The following is a 22,145-nucleotide window of genomic DNA, read 5'->3' on the forward strand; positions in this document are numbered from 1 at the left end:
AGAACTCCTGCATCACAGTGGTTCTCCTCAGGGCTGACGTGCCCCCGGGACACGTGGCCGGGGACATCTGGTTGCAGCACTGGGTCAGGGTGGAGGTGCCAATGACGTGGAGGGTAGAGACCCGAGATGCTGCTCCAGTCCTGCAGTGGACAGGATGGTCACCCCAACAAAGAAACATCAGGCCCCAAACGCCAGCAGAACCCCTAGTTCAGTGCATGACAAGAGCAAGCGGACAGCGGCAGGTGCGCTGGTGGGACAGACACAGCCTGGAGAAAGGCCACTTCCAGCCATCCGACCTCTCTTTGATGGCCGGGGCCACCGTTAGACACGACAAGTCCAGCTACATCTATTTTGTGACCCTGTAATTAGTCAGCCCTTTGGGGTTATGCATATTTTCACAATGACAATGTTTTTTAGAAAATAAACATGATTATTTCCACGTTTATATTCTTGAATCACTGTGACATTTTAACCGTTAAAAAAATTAAACAGTTCTACATGCAGTGGTATAACAAATTTTAATTCAAAATAGACACTCTGAAAACAACAGGTAAAAAAAAAGTGAACAAGCTCTGAATTTACAGGAGAGCACACCAACAATCACACACCAGCTTCACGACTGCCTCAGAAATGCACATTACAGCAACGACATGCAAGTGTTACATTGTAAAAGCCCACATGGTAACGTTATCTTACTTCCCAGAGACGGTCCTATCTGCTGAGGAGGCTGCACAGAGGCCCTGCCCTCAGTCACCGGCAATACGACTTAACGACTTCAGGTATAAACTGGCTGGTCTCCCTTAGCGGTTCTGGTGCTTTCAGTTATTTTATACTGTGTGAAAAGGCCGAGGCTTAGCCGTCCAAAGGACAGCAATACACTTGAGTTCCTCAGCAGTATCTCTCCCACTAACCTGGACAACTGGGCTATGGGAAAGCCCACAGCAAACTGCCTAGGACACTGTCAGAGTTATTAACACACCGACCACGAGGTTAGCTCTTGGTCCGGTCATTTCACCGCATCCCCTGAACACCTGTGTTTAAGTTCCAGTTAGTATCCACACTCAGGGGTCAATACTTTATTCCTGAGCAACACAGTCCTTCCCTTGCACTGGTTTATGAACAGTTAGGTTCGGGGGAGAGCTTGTGTGTGTGTTTTCAGTTCTAAAGGCACTAAAGATTCATTGTTTTCTTTGAATGGAGAAAAGACTTACCACCATATCAAAAAGAGGGGGAAAGTTTACACTGAAACGTATTTCTGCACCTACAGAATTACTTTAGTTGCAAAATGACTTTTGACTTATGAGCTTAAATACCAGACTTCAGGTCTGGTGTATTTTTAACAAATGAAAACATTTGGTTTTCTGAGTTATAATCAAAAACAGCTGTCAGGACAAACCTGAAAAGCTGTAAATCAAAATTACAATCTAATAAGCAAATACTTTACAAAGAAGAAATCAGCTTAAGTTAATGCAGTGCATCTTTAAGGAACCACACGTCACAGGGGTTTATACTCACATCTCTAAACTTTTACTGTATCATTTGCTGTTAACTGAGGGAGGTTAATGTTTTAATTTGCAATTAATCAAGTATTCTGAAACAAGCTGAAACTTCCTTAAATGAAAAACAAACATACATAGATTTCAGTTTTTCTCGTACGATACCGACAGTACTGGGAAAACAAGGCGTGCATGAAATATTAAAAGATTTAATTTACATGACAAAAATAACGAAAAATAATTGTTATAAAATCAAACTGCAGGAAACAACAAATTTGAAAGAACTATTCACTTCTTTATACAGAAGTCTTTCCGAGCACCTGAAATAAATCTAAAGAGCAGCATAAAGACCACTGAATTGATTAGTTTAACATACAGTGAAGAAAATAAGTTTTTTAAATCTCAATTGAAAAAACGACTAATTATCAGTACTTTAATCTCCTATTTTTTTTTACAAGTTTTGTGGTTCATACTCAAAGTTCAATCTGTGTTTAACATTTTTAAGTTCAGACATATCAAAGCCTAAAAGCACAGAAGGCTTGTGATTTTTTATTGCTTTCATGCAAATGTATCTTCTTTTTCCAAAGAATGAAGCCACATCAATTTTCCACACCCATAAGAGTGAGGATAACAGCTCTATTTCCTTTCTACTAGGATATGGTCTCTTGTGAAAATAATCTCTAAGAAACTGCTTTTTTTCTTCGTAAGAACGGTCTTCATATTTCTTAGGGTCTAATGCTAAAATCTGAAGAGCATCGTCACTAACAAGTGGCCCCTCCGTCCGGCTTTCATTCCTCTGTCTTTTACAAGGCACAACACTCGTCCCCTTTTCTGGAGCCGGGTCTGTGGCAGCGTGTGTGACAGGAGGCCTCTCCTCGCCGTCCCTCTGGTCTTCTGCCCCAAAGTGGCCATCAGGCAGCTTTCTCTTCACAGAAAAACTGGAGTCCTGGATCACCTCACCGTTGACTAAAAGCAGCTCGCTGTTCTCGATGAAGCTCGGCTGGACCTGGACATCGGAGCTGCTGTCCTTTGGAGCACTCCGACAGCGCAGCAGGTGGATGGCGATGGCGGCCAGGGTCATGTTGCCCGTGTAGACCCCACAGCAGTGGATGCACTTGAATGCCGGCGACTTCAGAAGCGTGTGGACTGTGGGCGTGATGTGGTGCCTCTCCTTCAGGTGCAGCTCGTACGCCTCTGCCGTCACAAAGGTGCCAAAGCAAAAGGGGCAGGTCAGGGCCTGTCTGCCAGGCCTCCCAGAGGCGCCCTCGGTCTGGGGCCGCACCTTAATGTACACAGGCACCAGCGACTTGGAGTGTATCCCAGCCAGGACTGCCAAGTAGACTTCCCGCTCCCCCAGCTCCTCCCTGGGCAAGATGGTGATGAAGTCGAGGTGGGGGAACAGCAGGTTGCCATTGGCATCAATGTCCAGCTGAAAGCCTCTGCTACTGTAATCCACGGGCAACTTCTTCTTCCCCAGGTGCACGGTCCTACTGTGCTCCGAAAGGCCTCTGATGTCATGGAAGGTGGACGGGCAGAACAAGCAGCCCAGGCCGTGCATCAGCAGGTGGTGGATGAGCTCCTCCTCCGAGACTACGCACTTGCAGGACAGACACCGCACAGTCTTCTCCCGCATCCACTTCAGAAACGGCGCGCACGCCGCCAGCCTCTCCGGCTCCAGTTTGTCGGCAGACGTGGCCTCACTGTGCTTGTGCGCCACCTCCATGTGGACCTGGTAGACGTTGGAAGGGAAGAGCTCGCTGCACACTGGGCAGGTCTTCCACTGCTTCGCCTGCCTGAGCGCCTGATGTGACTCTGACACCGACGAAGACGCCTGAACCAACACATTCTGAGCGGCATTCACCACCACTGGCGGGGAGGGCACGCTGGCCACGGAACTGGCCATCTGTGCAGCTGTGCCCGACTGCAGCAGCTGGATGGGCATCTGGGGAGGGGCAACAGTGGCAACACCCCCAGGTGGCACGGGCAAAGTGACAGAAACCGGGGCGAGTGTGTACGTGGGAATCCCATTCACTTGTTTTCCTGTGGGTATCAGTTGTCTGAGGATGGAGCCTGATGTCAGGAAAGTGGTGTTTTGTGAAGCACCGGGTCTGACGGGCTGATTTGCAGGCAGAATGCTGGTGTTCACAGCCTGATTAAGCTGCAGGACCCCTGGCCTCACTGGCTGGCCCACAGGAAGAACCCCTGACACAACAGGCTGGCTGAGCTGAAGAACACCAGAGTTAACACCCTGGGTCACCGGGAGAACACCTGATGAGACCGTCTGGTTGGGAGGAAGGAGCCCTGGTGGGACCACCTGGCCGGCAGGGAGAACCCTCAGGGGGACTGTCTGGCCAGAAGGGAGGACCCGTGGTGGGACCGTCAGCCCAGTGGGGAGCATCCCTGATGGAGCCGTCTGGCCGATGGGGAGAACCCCCGACTGAACCATCTGGCCAGCAGGGAGGACCCCAGAAGTTGCTGCCTGTCCCGAAGGGATGACCCCAGCAGGGGTCATCTGTCCTGCAGGAAGCACCCCTGATGGGACCGTCCGACTCACAGAAATCACCCCTGGTGAGACCGCCTGAAGCACCCCAGGAGTGACAGAGGGATTGACAGGAAGGACACCGGACCCAACGGGCCTATTTACCGAAAGAACTCCAGGCCCCACTGGTCTGCTTACGGGCCCAACAGGCTGGTTGAAGGGCAAAACCCCTGGGCGGATGGTCTGGCTTATGGGAAGGACACCGGTTCCAACAGACTTATTTATGGGTCCAACTGGCTGACTCAAGGGCAACACAGGAGAGTTTGCTGCTTGACTAAGCGGGACTCCGTGGGAGAGGAAGACAGGCTGTGGCGTTGAGGGTGGCAGAGCGAGGCTGTTCTGGCCCACGGGCAGAGGACTGGAGACCAGAGTCACATGGGACTGGGCAACGGCTGGCGGAGAGTGGGTGAGGCTTCCAGAAGCACCGGAGGCCACGGTCACCGGCGGGGCTGCACCCTGAACTGGCTGTCCTGAGGTCTGGCTCTGACTGGCCTGCGGCAAGGCAAGGCGGAAGCACGGAGGCGTGGCCGAGGCGCCCACAGTGCTGCCGCTGGCAGGGGCAGCCGTGTGTGCAGCTGGCTTGGGCGCAATGTGCATCTGCTTCAGGAGCCCAGGCTTCTTGATGTGCTCTGAGATCACGGACCTGAGCTTGTTCTCCAAATCCCTGTGCACATCCGAGGTCAGGATGTGATACATTAAAGCATCCTGGCTGCTGGCGTTGGCACTGCACTTTTTACAGTAATATCTGTCAGAAGGGGGCATCTTCTCCGTACAAAGGGTATCGTCAGCTTTCGGTTGCTCACCCAATTCCTCAGTTCTCAGGCCAAAGTAGGAGTTAATTAAATAGTGAAAATGGGCTACCAGCACATGCTTCTTCATGCTGTAGTACAGAGTGTTTGAAAAGTTACATTTTAAACACGTAAAACTTATCACATCACTCCTAGATGATTTAGTTTCACCTAAAATATTCACTGTGTAGTTCTGGACTTTCCGAACAGGTGCATGAAACATTCTGAAGTGTCTTCCCACAACTTTGGGTTGAGAGGAAAACACACAGTTTGGGCAAGGGATCACCAGCTCTTGGTCAATTTCATCTTCGTGATAACGATGTAAATGATTTTTGAATGAAGTAAGCACTTTTGTGGAATATTTACAGAGGCTACAACAGTATGGTTTTGTTCGGTATCTCTGTTAAAAGAAAAGAAAATCAAGCATGGTTTAACAGAACTATCAGATGCCACACCTTCTACAGCTCACAAGTACGCGATTCTTTTTCTTCTAACTTGCTAGATTATTTAATGCTGTCACTCCTCAGAGAACAATGTTTTTTAAAGCCAAAATACGTTTTTCCTTAAAGGGCCAGAGAACAAGTATTTTAGGGTTTGTGGACAACCAGCAGCCTCTGTGGCCACTAGCACTGTGCTTGCTGGAAGGGAAATGCACCCACAGATAATGGGTAAACAACACTATAAATCCTAATTCAAATGTTCACATGTCATAAAGCAGGATTTTCATTTTTTTCCTTCTCTAATGTTTAAAAATTTAACAACTGTTCTCAGAATGAAGGCTATACAAACACAGAGTTTGGTCTGAATATTGAGTTTCCTGAACTCTGTTCCCAAGCCATTCATTAAACCACAAATCTCATTACTGAGTCCTACACTTCCAATTAACTGCATCAATTAAAATAAACTCACTTAATTCTCTGGACGAGAACTTCATTTTCTCCCTTTCCCATCCCATTTCTCTTAGCTCCAATGTTGTTTTTACTCCAAATTCTAAAGCTTCTGGAATGTACCTACATATAACCAAACTTGCAAATTAAACCCATCACAGCTGTCTTTTATTTCCCAGATTCCTGGAGAAGGCAGGAGACATGGACAGTGCTCAGCACATTCAAGTGTTCAATAAACCACGTGGCAGGCAGCGAAGAAAGAGGGACTGTGCCTAAACTCACTGGGAATAATCCTGAGTAAGTTTCAGGCCACAGACTACAACTCTGACAACATAGTGTTTCGCTGTCAGGCAAACGTGGGAATTCAACAAGCTGGGGCCCAGGAACACCACAGACACAGCCGCAGGTCAACTGAGGAGTAAAATCTGCCTGATGCCCAGAACTCTTGCCGGTTGGTCGGTGACGACCTGAAAGCAGAGAAGCTCTGGTCCTGGGGCAGCCTCCAGAGCCCAGAGCTGGTGCACCAGAAAACACAGGCCCAGTTTCACAGAGGAGGGAGGCAGGCCCAGACAGAGGATACACGGGCAGACATCTGCTCACTCTGCAACACCCCTTCCGACTGCGCCCGCCCCAGGCTGCACCCCCATGTCACTCTCCTCACACGCACACGCACACACGCTCCCCGCCTATGAGTTCTGTCGCCCTTTCTCTCTCCTAGTCATGCACAGGTCACAGAAATTACCTGAGCACACTCAACAACACGCTACCACTGGCTTCTCAGCAATTAGAAATCCCAGGTTCTGGCACTTCTGGGAGGGTCTACAATAAACCTAGGGGAACAGCCAACCACAGACCATAGATTTAAAAAAAAAATTTTTCTCACTGACTCCAACACACTTTTTAACATGTATTTTAGCATCTCTGAAATCTGGGAACAACTTACAACTGACAGTTCAATGGTACAACACAGTTTCTAAGGAAAGTATTGCTTTAGTTTCATTAGTGGTTCATTTTAAAATGGTGCATTTTATACTCAATGAAATACTGAATTAGAAAACCAGATCCTTAATGAAAACTACACTCAGAGAGTCAACATGACTTACTAACAACTGCATGTTACTATCTGTTAGTACTGAACAGATCTCTGTGTTAAGGAAAAGATTTTTTACCTATGACACCATAACAGAAAAAAATGATAAACTGGATTTCATCAATGTAAGAAATCTTCTTCTCTTTGAAAGGCATTGTTAAAAAGTAAAAAGACAAGCTACAGGCCAGGAGACAATATTTGCAAACCACGTATCTAGTAAAGGACTTGTGTCCAGAATACATGTTGTGGACATGTTCATGTCTCAGTAAGAAAACAAGTGACCCAGTTTTTTAGAGAATGGGCACATCTGAGCACTGAGTACTTTAAATAAGGGACCCAAATGCCAAATAAACACACGGAAAGGTGCTCAACACCATCAGTCATTGGGGAAACACAAATAAAGCCAGAGAAGACACCACTACACGCCTATTAAAATGGAAAACAAGCAGTAAGTCCATAAATACAAAAACCCTGACAATATCAAGCCTGGTGAGGACACAGGGCAGCCAGGACTCACATCCCTGGTGGGGAAGTGCAAGGGTGCAGCCGCTCTGGAAACAGGCTGGCAGTCTGTTGCAGAGATAAATCCGTCCTTATTTACCATCTACGACCCAGCTATCCCACGCCCGGGCACGTGCCCAGAAGTGCAAGCCAAGGGTCACACAAAACCCTGTCGTGGAAGTCCTAAGACAGTGATCAGTCAGAAACAATCCTAGTGAGACGGTGGTTCCCTGTATCAGAAGAAGAAAAAATAACCAAGGAGAGAAGCAGAAAAGAAGTGGAGTCACGGTCTGGGTGCTGGAAGAATTCCTGTTCCCCCCAGCCGTCTGCCGTCTCCCCTGCAGACCAAGGCTGCATCCTCCGGTCCCACAGCCACTGGGCTCCACCACCTGACCTAGCTGAACCGTCTCCATCCCAAACCCGCAAGTGCAACACACCTTGCTTCTCCGCAGCAGAAGCACGCGTTTCTGCCACAGGGCCTGAAACTGTCCCATTCATACACCCTGTCTCCCACAGACAAATTAGAGCAGGAGGGCTACCTACTGGAAGAAGAGCAGTAAGGTACTAAAACTAGCAGACAACACAGCCTCCACCACACCAGACAACAGCGAGTTTCTTTCTGAATACGGTCTCTATTTCACAACCTCAATCTCTGCTATTTCATATTGTTATTTAACATTTTATGCCAGGCTTATTCACCCCAACAAAAACATAAACTCCATAAGGAACTCTAACTTTCATCTCTTTTTATCAACTACTCTGAAAGTTTTACCTACGTTGAAGCAGGAATTCAAAAAATGTTTCTTGATGTAAAGCACATAATTATATATTATAGTGCATGTTACATTACAGAATCTTTTAATTCAGATGAGAAAAATCAGTGAAGCCCAAGAAACTATTCATTAAGCCAAGGTCTTCAGAACAAGGCGTATTTGAAAAGCCATCAGCTGTTCTGAGGAGAATCACTAAATCGAAGCAGTTTTAAGGCATCTCGTGTCTGTTGGTAGAGAGGGGCATGCCAGGTCAAGGAGGGTAAGAGACGCAGAACAGTGGGGCTCAGGAGGACGAGCTGACAATAGAAATGCTTTTAAATAAAATTTTAACAAAAAAACGACTGACTAGTTACAGGAATCTTCTTTAAAGTCAAAATTCCCAAGGCCAACGTATTTTGGACAAACGCAGTGGAGGCCGAAGCATGGTGGTGCGGGGAGACAGTGACATCAAATCTGGGACCTGGCAAGTCTGATATGATGAATGTGCTAATCTAGTGGCAGGGCGGGAGGAAAGGTTTTCCAGAAGAAAGCATTTCAGTAAGGAGAATTTGGCGGTGTGTCACATATTTTAGCTTGAATCTGCTTAAGCTTAAGCTTTCAAATTATTATAAATAGCACTTGATTCAAAGATCCGTACTTTTTATTTCAGTTTCTGAAAGCAGGATGTACTTCCATTGTATCAACTTAGCAATATAACATTTCTTTATACTCAGAAGAGTCATATAAACCAGAGGCCATTCTTACATCAATTTCACTACATCAATTTACCAACTTCATGTGCAGAAACACTCAAAGCATCAATAACCCTACATTACAAACATTTATCTTTGTTTTTCCTTCTCCTTCCCTGAACGTTGACACCACACCTCCTCTCCCACTCACTCTCTGCAGCTCAAATACATATCACATTCCTCAGAACTAAACTGACCCTTACCCCCAACTTGCGAGTAAACATGAAAATCAAAATTAAAAATTCATACCACTTTCTTTCCAGAAGGTTCCCAGAGAGAAATATCTCCCCATGATGTGTTATAAAAGTACTTCTCTCCTGGATCAAAGCCTTTAAGGTCCTTTTAAAAATAAAGAAAACAAGAGAAATCATTATGTAATTTCAGAAGATACAGAAATATTTAACTGGAACCTGAAGATACAGAAATATTTAACTGGAACCTGATGGGGTTACTTGGTACCTAAGAAATCTATGCAGGAAAAGTGAAATGAAAACTCAGTCCAGGGCAAACTGGGACAGAGCTCCTTCCCAGCAGCAGACCTGGGAAAACAGCTGCAACAGTCCAAGCTAACATCACAGTTTTATATGAGACTCCCACAAATAACTTCTCCAAGACAGAAACTGCACAAGCAGAACCTGTCTTCCACCAGCAGTGAGCACTGCGGGGCAGAGGGCTGGGAGGCAGGCCACAAACTGGGGGCTTTAGCTATGGGGCTCACACAGCAGGGAGGGGCAGGAAGGCAGAGAGGGAGGCAGAACGAGACCCCACAACCAGATGGAATGGGTCCAAACAGAATCCTGGTTCAGACAAAGTGAGTGTGCAAAATATTGAGGGGAAACAGGAGAAATCAGAATATGGACTGGGTATTAGCGAAGACGAACATTTAATGACACAGAAAGATGAAGATAACTGAAAAGAGCAGGAGCAGTATGAGCTCAGTGCAGAGACTTATGGTTATGGGGGAGGGAGTGGGGAGGGATGAACCGGGAGTGCGACATGTGTGGATACTAACTACTACACATAAAACAGATAAGCAACAAGTTCATACTGCACAGCACAGGGAACGATATTCAATACCCTGTAGTAGCCTACGGTGAAAAGGAATATGGAAACGAACATATGTATGTTCATGTATGACTGACGCACTATGCTGTGTGCCAGAAATCTGCACAACATGGTAAACTGACAGCACCTCAAACAATACAAATAAATATACGGTGCCTAGACAACTGGATTTCCACATGCAGAAGAATGAAGCTGGACCCCTGCCTCATACCACATACAAAATTAACCCCAAAACAGATCAATAATCTAAACAAAAAGATCTACAACCATAAAACTCTTAGAAGAAAACACAGATCTTCTTGACTTGGATTTGGCAACGGGTTCTTAGATATGACATAAAAAGCACTGCAAACACAAAAACAGATAAATTGGATACCATCAAAATTTTAACCTTTAGTGCACTGAAAGATATTAAGAAAGTAAAAAGAAACCTACAGAATAGAAGATATCTACAAATCTAATCAGAGTTTAACATCCAGAAATATAAAAACTACAACTCAACAACAGAAAGACAAACAACCCAGTTTAAAAGTGGGCAAAAGACTTGAATATAAATCTCTAAAGACGTACGAACAGCCAATGAGCACGTGAAAAGATGCTCTCCACCACAGCAGCCACAGTGGCAGGAGAAGGAGGGAAAGGAAGAGAGAGAAGGAGAGAAAAGAGGACAGCGGAGGAAAAGAATGGGCCTGGGCACAACTGTGGGTAAGCTGGGTCCCACAGGCCTGGCTGGTGGGAACAGACAAGGTGCAGCCACTGTGGAAACCGTTTGGTGGTTGCTCAAAAAGCTAAACAACTGCTACATGACCCAGCAATGCTCTGAGGCAAATACCCCAAAATTGAAAACAGGGGCCCAAACAGATACTTGTAAGCCAAGTTCACTACAGCATGATTCACAACAGCCACAAGGTAGAATCAGCCCAAGCATGTCTCAGCAGACGAACTGATACAATGTGGTATATTCGTGTAATGGAATATTATTTAGCCATAAAAAAGGAACATTCTGACACGGGGTACAACATGGATGAACCCTGAAACCATTAATCTAAGTGAAACAAGCCAGTCACAAAAGGACCAACATTACATGATTCCGCTCACATGAAGTATCTTTAACTAGCAAATCCGCAGAGACAGAAAGCAGAGGCTCTCAGGGGCCGAGGTGAGGGATAGGGAGTTATTACTTAATGGCGACAGTGTTCCCTTTGAGGTGATGAATACCTAGGTGCAAAACAGTATGAATGTAATTAATGCTACCAAAATGTACACTTAAAAATGCTTAAAATGGCAAATTTTGTCATGCCCATTTTACTGTAACTAAAAAATTCTAAATACACTTGAAAGATTTAAAAGAGGATAAAACATTTCATTACTTACTTTATATCGATTATATACTGAAATAATATTTCTAACATATGAAGTTAAATACACTGAATTATTTCAAAAAAAACCCCAAAAAACTGGGAGGCTCTTAGAAAAGACCGATGAAGGCACTGCAACCAACCAAGGCAGCTGCCCAGGGCCCTGTGCTAGGAAGGGCTGGTGCTGGGGTTTAGCCTCCATTGTCACTATCTTGAAAGCGTTAATAATTTAATCTTTGAATTTGTTTTACACAGTGAAGTCTGACAGGACACTGGGGCATGTGTCAGGGGCTTTCCTGCTCATGCCCGGGACAGTGCTTCTGGGACAGATTCTGTTCCTGCTCTGTCCCCCACAGCCACCAACCTCCCCTTGCATGCTACAAGCAACCCTAGACTCTTGTCTACCACCTGCGAAAGTAACCAAGTTGTCAGGGGTCCACATTCCTTAGCTGCCCTGGTGGGAGACTGGCACAGAGTCAGGGAGAGGAAGAGGCAAGGTGGTAACCTGCCCAGCGCTGTGTTGGCAGCACACCTCAGGCCTTAAACCCACCCTGGATCCAGGTACCACAAGCATCCTGGCAGAGAGGTAGCAACCTCTTGGGAGTCACCCATCTCCTGTGGGTTGGGACAGCGGGCCTATGGGGCCTGCCCAGGGCCCCATATTTTCATTTTGTACAGAGCCCTGCAAATGATGCAGCCAGTCCTTAATTTACCTGATCAAATGTTAACTTCTTAAAAAAACTCCTTAAGAGACTATGAGGAGTAGCAGGGTTTAGATCTATTTTTAGAAAAGGAGATAAGGTTCTTAGAAGAGCCTCTTTTCCCTAATGTTCACTTCTCAGCCAGGCTTTTGACAAGAACTATAGGGTCTACGATTTGAGGTCCTAACTCTTAGGATGAGTGGAATCATACACACTCTGGAAATCAGAGAAGGCAGAGTGAGTTCTCCTGTGAAATCAGAAGCGCTGGGAGAGGAAACGGAAGGACCACAGACAGGTGTTCCCAGCGCGGACTCTCTGTAAGCCCCCAGACTTCCAAGAAATTCCCTCTTGCTTGACTTGGTCAGTGTAGGTTTTCCTTGCCTGAAACCAAGGAACTCTAGATACTACGATGGATTAAGAATAAATGCATTTGACATAGAAAAAAGTTCTTAATATGAGATTCAGTGACAAGACAAAGCAAAGCTGGTACAGTATCTTATAGTTACATCATGTCCCATTTCAAAAATCCGGAAAGCTATAACAAGGTTAATGATGGATATTCTGCAGTAATGGCTTAAAAACAAGTCGTTTTGTTCTCTATGTTTCTGTGTATATTTTCTAATTTTTCTATAATGATTGTTACATGGCTTGAATTTTCGAAAGTTTTGCAAAATATAGGACCAACTATAAATTGATAAAAACAAAAATTCCCCCGCCAAAAAATTATTAAAGTTTAACCTGATACTTAATCTAACTTAATAGCTGTATGCCATTCTAATCTCTTAATTCTCCCTTGTGAAGTATGTGCGTATCTGTGTCAGTATAGTCTCAGAAAGAAAAAGTGAAGTCTTGAACAAATTCAGATGAGTAAACACATTCTCAGGCTGACTAAGACAGCAAGTTACTGAGAAATGTTCAGTCCTATGCCATATCAAAAACAGGACTTCAGGATGAAAAGTTTTAGTTACTGACATTTCATCTAAAAATAAAACAAAACACATTTTATAACAGAATTTCATTTCAAAACTGAATTCACATTAAAGGAGACCAAAGGACATGATAACCAAAGGCAATACCTGATCCTAGACTGGGTCCACACTGACAGGAAAAAAGCTATAAATGACCTAAGCTGGTAACCATCCTGCGGCAATAGAAGAGACTATTGTTATTCTTAGAAAACACGCTTGAAGTATTTAGGTAATGAGGGTCATGAGATATGCAACTTATTCTTAAGTGGCTCAGGGAAAAATACACAGCACAAGCAAGAGCAGGCAAATGTTAAAGTAAACGGGAGAAAATGTTAACAACTGGTAAATCTGGGTAAAGGGTGAAGGGTGTCCCCTGTACTACTTTTATTCTTGTAACTTTTCTGTGAGTTACTATTTCCAAGCAGAATAATTTTTTTTAAGCACTGAATTCACTCAGCCTGGTTTGATGGGCGTTAATCAACTGGGTTGTGGTTCTAAATTCCATGTTACTAGAACACTCTAATTCCACTGTTGAGTCCTAGCCTATCTTTAAAAACAAAAACAGTCCAAATCTCACCTCCTCCACAGAGGCTGCTCTAGCCTGCCCAGCTAGAGGTGGTCTTTCCCTCTTCCTCACGATGATGTTCCAAGTCTGTCTCAGCCCCAGCAGTGGTAATTCCCTCTCTCTGACCAGCGATGAGGCCAGCGATGAGGACACTGAGGCCCAGGGAGAAACGATCTGCCCGAGGTCACCCCACTGGCACCAGCCAGTACGAAACTGAAAGTTGCCCCCAGGACCCGAGAGTCTCAGGGTCCTCGCTGAGGGCACTGCTGCTCCTTCAGGGTGACCACGTGCCAGGCACTATCCCAAAAGTTTCCCATACATTATCATTTGAAATTTCCTCAGTCTACACATACTGTGCTCTTAGTCTCTTATTTTTACATTCTCCACAAATAGTACTTACACTAACATTCTTATCTATTGTTAACGGACTATGGGTTTGCAATCTACCTTCTCAAACTTGTCTCCAAATAACTACCCTGGGAGGGCAGCAGGGGGAGGGCACAGCTCAGTGGTAGAGTGCGTGTTTAGCATGCATGAGGGCGAGGGCGAGGGCTTGGGCTCAAGCCCATGAACCCCCAGCAAAAACAACAACAAATAATCATCCTGCTTCCCTCCTCGTGCGTGAACCATGACTTAAAGACAGAACTACAAGAACACTGAGGGGCCTCGGTCTTGAATACAGTTCTTGAGCAACACCAGCTGCCTAAGGGTTTCCACTTCAGTATCTCCCTCATCCTCTTATTTCCAAACAGACTTTCAGGCACAGTCTATTATTAAAATTATTTCTATATTTGGGTTTTACTTTCATTCATTCATTTAAAAAATATTTGTTAAAAAACACGTGTATTTGTTAAGCACGTACAGGTAATAGAGTAGACAACAAAACAATGTGGCCCATGCCTTCTTACATTCCAGTGAGGGACACAGATAAACAAGTAACACCAGCCTTGTGGTTGAAGCCTTGAAGAAAAACAGAGCAGGTAAGAGAACAGAAATACAGTGGAGAGGGCAGCATTTTAGAGGGAAGATCTCTCTGGGGTGGTAACATCTGAGCAAAGAACTATCTGAAGTCTTCCAGAAATTTTACTTTAGAGCAAAAATCAGTTCTGACTATTAATGAGAATCCTAGTAATTATTTTTTTTTACATTTTTATTGATTCATAATCATTTTACAGTGTTGTGTCAAATTCCAGTGTTCAGTACAATTTTTCAGTCATACATGGACATATACACACTCATTGTCACATTTTTTTCTCTGTGATTTATCATAACATTTTGTGTATATTTCCCTGTGCTATACAGTGTAATCTTGTTTATCTGTTCTACAATTTTGAAATCCCAGTCTATCCCTTCCCACCCTCTACCCCACCCCCCCCATAACCACAAGTCTGTATTCTCTGTCCATGAGTCCATTTCTGTCGAGAATCCTAGTAATTATTAATCTTTCAGTATCAGAATGCCTTTTTATAAATAGTCAATCTAGTTCAAAGTCTGAGATTTGAAAATTAAGAAACTAAACTCTTCCCAGGCCAATAATATTTTGAATCGAATTCTTCACAAGTCTGAAAAATTCAAAGCATACACGGTCCCTATTTCGACAGTTATGCATCAAACATGCACAGAATTGTGAGTGGTTATAAAACTTTAGAGCAAACCTTATCTAACAATTTTTATTTCTCTACTACATATGCCAGCCATATATTCTCAAGTTACAAGAAAAGATAAAATTATATGAGAACATAACTTATCAATAGTGTGACTGTGACCATAATTTTTAAACGTCTGTAAGACAGCAAGTGTTAAATGCACAAATCAGAAAAAACAAAACAAACAGCCCTATCATATCAAGTACGCATCCCCGTTTACTGATTACTTTAACAACACGAGGAAATTGAGTTAGGATCTTCTGCTAAAATAATATAAATAATTCAACACAGTCTCCTCAAAGATCAAAAACAAATACATTTTGCAATTAATTACTATAAAAATTTCCTCCTAAAAGTAACTTTAACAACTGGACCAGATTAAAGCATCCCATTTAAGTCAGAAAGACATGAATAAAAACAAATTCTGCAAATGGCATTATTTTATTCTTTTTTATGGCTAAGTAGTATTCCATTGTTTAACTATACCACAACTTCTTTATCCAGTCATCTGTCGATAGATATGAAAATGAATATATGTATGTATACGCATGACTGGGACATTGTGCTGTACACCAGAAATTGACACATTGTAACTGACTGTACTTCAATTCAAAAAAAAAATTCTTCTCTCCTGCCTCATTTCAAGTGTCAGCAATTTACATCCTGAGGCATCTCACCCATTCCTCAAAACTCCCAGTTCAAATCTCACCAACCCAGCATCTCCAGGATTACTGTCTTCTCTTAATCTGTTACTTACGCCCTCTTACCTTCAGCAACTCCTTGCAGCTGTCAAGTCCAATATCCACAAGAATGCTTTTCACCTTTTTTCGTACCTTCCTGATGTTGTCAAGATTCTCCACAGGAATTTGAAACATTTTTGAAATTGTTCTTAAAAGGGAAGAAAACAAAACTGTAATAAGTGCATATATATATATATATATATGTATAGACATAAAATTTTTTAAACAGGGTTGGTAAAACAGAGTAATTTTCAACAAATTATTCTGAAACAATTAGATATCCACATGCAAAAGAATTAAGTTGGACTCTTTCCTTATAACAGACATAAAAATTAACTCAAAATGGATTATACACCTCCACACACAACTAAAACTTTGTAACTATTAGAACAGGCATAAATCTTCATGACCTCAGATTTGGCAATGGATTCTTAGATATGACACCAAAAAGCAATAGCAAGAAAAGAAAAAAACAGGGAAGCTGGACTTCATCAAAATGAAAAACCTATGTGGCTTCAAAGAAAAACATCCAAAAAGCAAAAAAAGAATCCACAAAATGAAAGTATTTGCAAACTGTATTTTTGATAAGAAATTCATACCCAGAATACATAAAGAACTCTTGTAAGTCAATAATCAAAAGAAATAACCTAACTTAAAAACGGGCAAAGGATCTGGATACTTCTCCAAAGACATATACAAATGGCCATTAAGCACATAAAAAGATGTTAAACAACATGAGTCATGGAGAAATACAAATCAAAACCACCATGAGATACTACTTCACACCTATTAGCATGGCTATAACTAAAAAAAAAAACAAAAACAAATAAACAAGTGCAGGCAGTGATGGGGAGAAACTGGACCTCTTACCCATTGCTGACAGCAATGTAAAATGGTACAGCAGTTTGAGAAAGTCTGGTAGGTCCTCAACAGACTAAACATATAAGTACCATATGAACCAGAGATTCTATCCTAGACACATTAAAAACATGCATCCAAACAAAACCCTGTACAAGAATGTTCACAGCAGCATTACTCATAATAGCCAAAAAGTGGAAACAACTCAAATGTCCACCAACTGACAGAAAAATAAAATGTGGCAGAAAATAAACTTAAGTCCATCGTAACATAAATAATTAAATAAATTGAAAGTTTAGTGAGGAATGGTGTATTTTACATGGTTTCCAAGCACCTCCCCACAAACTACGCATTAATAACCAAGGGGAAAAGAGTAATCCACAAAAGTCTGGCAGACAAGTTCAATTAAGAGACATTGTAATAATAACTAAGCTATAATATAACACAGTAGTAGTATAATATAACCTAACAGAGGAGCTGTCGAACCACATGATGGCATTTCTAAAAATTAAGCATAAGGTCACTTTCAAGCCCAGACTGGCTTCTTTGGCCAGACCAAGTCCAACAAAAATGTGTTTGATGTTTGATGCCCTCCAGCACTTTGCTGTCATTTCCTCCTTGAAGTTCCACTATCCTCTCCATCCTTTGGGGTTCCTTCCCCACAGCTGGCTGATAAACAGAATCATCCAAGGTTAAGACCATCAGACCATCATCCTCATACATCTAAAACAAAGACGCCAGATTTGTTGCTTGCAACGAAATCTGGCCTCACACGGCAAGTGCAGAACTTATCAAAGAGGTTTGAGAAGCATGGAGAAAAAGGGATTGGTGGCCTCTCGGAAGCAGGTTAGGGACTGGCTGATTGTCACAGGCTGGTTCCTGGAGGCTGCTACTAACTGGCTGACTGCAGGAGGGAGGCGCTGAAAAAGAGGCTGCCAGTGACTGGGCAGGTCTGAAAGGGCTCTGGAGTCACCAGTTTGAGGCTTGGAAGGAGGGCCAAGGAGGTTATCTTCTTGAATTCGGAGAAGAGGAGCTTTTTATTCTCAAATCTAAGTGCTCCCATTCTCTCATCATCGTTATTGTGCCCCTCCCCTAAAAAAACAAGATCCATTCTTAATTTTTTTTTAAGTTTCCCTTTTTTTTTTAACAGTTTGCAAGCTGTTTTCCAGAAGTAAAGATAACAAAAAATAAAACATAGGTAAATCACAGACGTTCCATAACCTTAAAACAATTCTTTCAAGACCTTTGGTCTACTGTTGCCAATCACTTTTGGGGAAAGAAGCTGACTTTTACCATAATTTATGCATTCTAAGAGATGGAGGATTCCATACAAAAGGCCCAGTAGATTAACTAGGAAAGATACCTGTCAATGTTCTCACACTTAAGAGATCTTTTACTGATGCCATTCTCCATATACTCCCAGTACTCAGTTAAATCTGTATTTTCACCATTAGGAAACAGGATGCTAACACAGCTGCACTATCTATCAACCTCAGTTCACAGTAAATTTCAGTGTGTGGAACTACCAAAAATTCCACTGATATGCACAAGAAAATATTATTTCCCAAGGGGCACTTAAAGGGTTTCTTTTGTTGCTTTTTAGTATCATGATCAGTTAAGAACATCCCATTAATGTAAAAATACACTACAAAAAAGAAAGTCATTCAAGTAATAAATAATACTTTTAAAGCCACAGACCTTTCTTTTGAGTTTCTGTGAAACCTAAGTCCTACAAAGGTTTCACATGAGAAGCAACCCTGCACAGTCCTCACAAGCAAGGATTCTGGAGCTGCAAGGCCTCGGTTCACATCAGCTCCAGTTTACTAGCCGTGTGATCGTTGATAAATTACTTAATCCCAGAGCCTCAGTTCCTTCCAGTAAAACAGAGAGCACAGGGAGCCTCCTCTGTGAAGCAGCTTTGAGGATGAATAGTTTAATACAAGAAAAGCACTTAGAACATAAGACAGTGACTCTGCTATTATCTAACTCTAAAAATCTAATGAAATGTCCCAATTATTGGAATACAGGATTTTTTAAAGCAACTTAAAAAACACATAATATTTGTATAATACATGAAAGAAAGAATTCAAGAGGGTCTGGGTTCAAACACAAAAAGGTCGCTTCCCAGACGTGTGGCCTTCAGCAACTCACCGCCTTTCAGTCCTCTCACCTGTAACACACTGCCCTAACAGGTGAGTGCCAGTCAGAGTGGAGGCCACGGCAGAATGCTGGGGTGCAGCCCCTGGAAGTGACCATCGCCGTAAATTCACCGATAGCATATTGAAAACCTGGATTCAAACTAGAAAGGTGTCCAGGATCTCTTCAGCTTAGTATCTTGCCACACCTCTACCCTCATCTCCCACAACCGTCAATTCCTAACCCTAAATCCAGCTCCCACACCCTAACCGCTGCTCAGACGACTGAACGTGTCCCTCCCACTCCAGTTCATCCTCCAAGACAAGCAGCAGGTCCCTTCCTACATACAGATTTGTCACTTCCATGCCTGAAGACCACTGGCTCAACAAAATCTCAACTCCAACCGAAATACCAAAGTTCGTTCATAATACGACCAACTCTCCAGTAACAGTGCTAAATAAGCGCATTACTTGACTTCCAACCAAAGGCGAGCATGCACTTTCACCAACTACTTTTTACGTGGTCCTCTCCCCCAAAATGCCCGCCACAACCCCAACTGCCGCCCAGACTCCACGCCCTCCTCGGCGGGTCTAGGGTCTTCCGCCTCCGGTCTATCTGCATTGTAAATCAGCTCCGCACAGAAGAGCCCTTCAGGTCTCAAGAGGCTGCGATTACCCATTCTATTCAATTATAACGAGCTTGAAGAGTATTCAGACAAGTATCCAATTGAAATTCAAAGAAAATATACTTAAAGTACTGAATTATTTATCATTCTGCAACTGTGCACCGTAGGAACTGGTAGTTACAGTTTCTGCCGTTCTGGGGCCAATGGTTAGCAGAAACGTTGCACACAGAATCCGTCAACGGAGTAAGCAATGGCGAAGGAAAGTTAAAATCTTCACGTCACATCAAAAGCTCGATGATGGAAGAACAGGGGTTTGCTATCTGCTGTCCTCTCCTCCGGAAAAAAACCCGCCACGGGCAGAGAAGGGGGCGCTCATTCGCCCGGCCCGCGTCGCTCGGGGCGGCTCGGGGAGCAGCGCGGGGCAGCGGGCGGCCCTCCGGTCCCTGTCCCGCCCCGTCCCGTCCCCCGGCCCTCGCCCGACTGCCCTCCGCGGCCCGGCCTGCCCCGTCCCACATCGCCGCCGTCCCGCCCCGGACTCCCCTCCCGCGCCGCCCGCCCCGCCCCCGGGCCCCTTCCCCGCCCCTCCCCACCCCCGGCCCCCACGTGACGCGGAGGGACGACGGGCGCCCTCGGGCCGCGAACCCCGCGCCCCGAGAACGTCGCGGGATTCGTGAGGCGGCCGCGGGGTGTGGGGTGTGGGCGGGGCGGGGCGGGGCCGCCGACACTTGGCGGGTCGGGGCGGGCCGGGCCGGGCCGGGGGCGTCGCCGCGGGCCGGGCCGGGGTCTTACCTACCTCTGGGCGCCCGCAGCGCCGCCCCGTCCCCGCCGCTCTCGCCGCGCCCGCCGGGGCCCCGCGTCCTCCCACCTCCGCCCCGCGCGGCGGGACCCCCGCTCGGCGCGCGCCCACCCCGCGCGACCCCGTCCCCTCCTCCCAGCTCGGCCAGAAAGAGAAAATGGCGCTCGATTGGCCTCCGGAAGTGACGCGCGCCCTCATTTGCATGCCAGTGCAGACAGCCAATGGGGGGAGAGTGTGCATGGGACCCCTGGGCACTGCCCCACAGGTCCCTTGGGGCCCCTGACTTAAGCTGGACTGGAGACTCAGCAATGGGAATGGGGGTCCAGTGTTAGAGCCCCTACCCGACCCCCTCCTGCCACAGTGGACTGGCCTGCTAACCTCTGACCAGCATCTGTGCAAACTCTCGTGAGAGTTTGAGTAGGTGATGACGTCAATGGAGGGGGTGGAGCGAGTTGTCGTACCCCCACGTGACCAATCACGTGGATTCACCAAAGCTTTGACTTCATTTGCATGGGATGGGGTGGAGCTAGTGGCAGAACCAGAAATGGCTGACCCCGCCCACATCTCAGAACCAATAGGAAACCAGCTATGAGGAGAATCCTGCCCCACCATTGGAGGATAAAACTTGGACTATCAAAACTTTGACAAGTATGCCCTTGATTGACACATCTTGAAGAACTAATTGGATAGGGTCTCCTGACTTCAAAATTATTTTCTAAAATTAATGTCACACCTTTTCTTGAGAATTCTAATTTTTTGTAAAAACTCTTAAATGGCCTTAAAGTTCACTTTCGCCCACGTTTTTTAAAATGGTGAGTCAATAATATATAGTTCTCAAAATGAATAGAAACATCAAGTAGGAGCTTTCAAAATGCCTTCCGGTCTTCATCCCTTGAGTCAAGTGCCCAAGAGGGCAGAGAAGGGCCACATCGCCCTCAGGGAGCTTGCGCTTTGATGAGAAACCTGTTGTGTGTATGCAAACAACGACTTTAATTTATCATGTTCCTGCCCTGTTCCCGCTCCTCAGTGACTATTCTAGACCTTTTTCACTTTGTTGAAGCTGCCGGAGCAACACCTGCCCCTAATCAACTTCCTTTCCCGCAGAAGACCATGTCTCCTCCTTCTTGCTGGACCCCGACAATTGGTCTCCCTTGATCTCCTCGCCCCGATGTGCGCTCCGTTTTACTCAGCAGCCATCGTGATGTTTCTGCTCACGCTCACGGCCAGTCCCTTCTTCCTGGGGCCTTGTTTGCCCCGCCAGGCATCTGATTGTCCAGACATCCTTCTCCAATGGTTTCAGCTTCTCTCTTTCTACTAGTACCTTCTGCTCAGGCTAGCCCAGTGACTAAAAACAGAGCAGTCATTAAATAAATGTCTGAATTAATTTAAAAATTGTGTTAAACGCTGGGCTGGTGTTACTTGACCACAGGAATACAGTCATAATTGAAGTAGAGTTTTCTCCCTCTATTTATTTATGAACTGTGATTTAATTTGATAACAAATCACAGCAGTAAGTATATATCATTTTTCAAGAAATTATGGGTGTGATAAAAAGTTAAAGCCCTCCCGTTGTCCTTGATCCAGACCAGGGTGCTCCAGTGAGGGCAGTGTGTCACATTTCCTCAAATCTCTCTGCTGCCTCCTCTCCTCACCCTTGTGCCATATTGCCCCATGATACTCACCACTCTGCAGAAGTCCCTTGGTCACCAATGACCTCCCAACTGTTTTTTAAAAGAAATTTTATTGAAGCGTAGTTGATTTACAATGTTAGTTTCAAGCATACAGCAAAGCAATTCAGTTATACATATACATACTTTTTTTTTCAGATTCTTTTCCATTATATATTATTACAAGAAATTGAATACAGTTCCCTGTGCTATAC

General features: G+C 44.6%; 1 protein-coding gene across 7 annotated transcripts; it reads right to left on the reverse strand.

The window, feature by feature from the left end:
• Window positions 1–499: 499 nt before the first annotated feature.
• On the reverse strand, window positions 500–20,393 carry ADNP2 (ADNP homeobox 2). 7 transcript variants are annotated; one of them, XM_072952111.1, is made up of 4 exons: window positions 20,261–20,393; window positions 15,876–15,996; window positions 9,055–9,144; window positions 500–5,223 (listed from the first exon to the last, which is right to left on the reverse strand). In XM_072952111.1, exons 2-4 carry the CDS (start codon window positions 15,981–15,983, stop codon window positions 1,948–1,950), a joined length of 3,474 nt encoding a protein of 1,157 aa, XP_072808212.1. In that variant the 5' UTR covers window positions 15,984–15,996; window positions 20,261–20,393; the 3' UTR covers window positions 500–1,947. The 7 variants fall into 7 exon arrangements, with proteins under 7 accessions (XP_072808212.1, XP_072808214.1, XP_006213259.1 ...); XM_072952113.1 differs by having other exon boundaries at window positions 20,257–20,373; XM_006213197.4 differs by lacking the exon at window positions 20,261–20,393 and adding an exon at window positions 19,649–19,973.
• Window positions 20,394–22,145: the final 1,752 nt, after the last annotated feature.

Source organism: Vicugna pacos, chromosome 30 (assembly GCF_048564905.1).
Source record: "Vicugna pacos chromosome 30, VicPac4, whole genome shotgun sequence".
NCBI lineage: Eukaryota > Metazoa > Chordata > Mammalia > Artiodactyla > Camelidae > Vicugna > Vicugna pacos.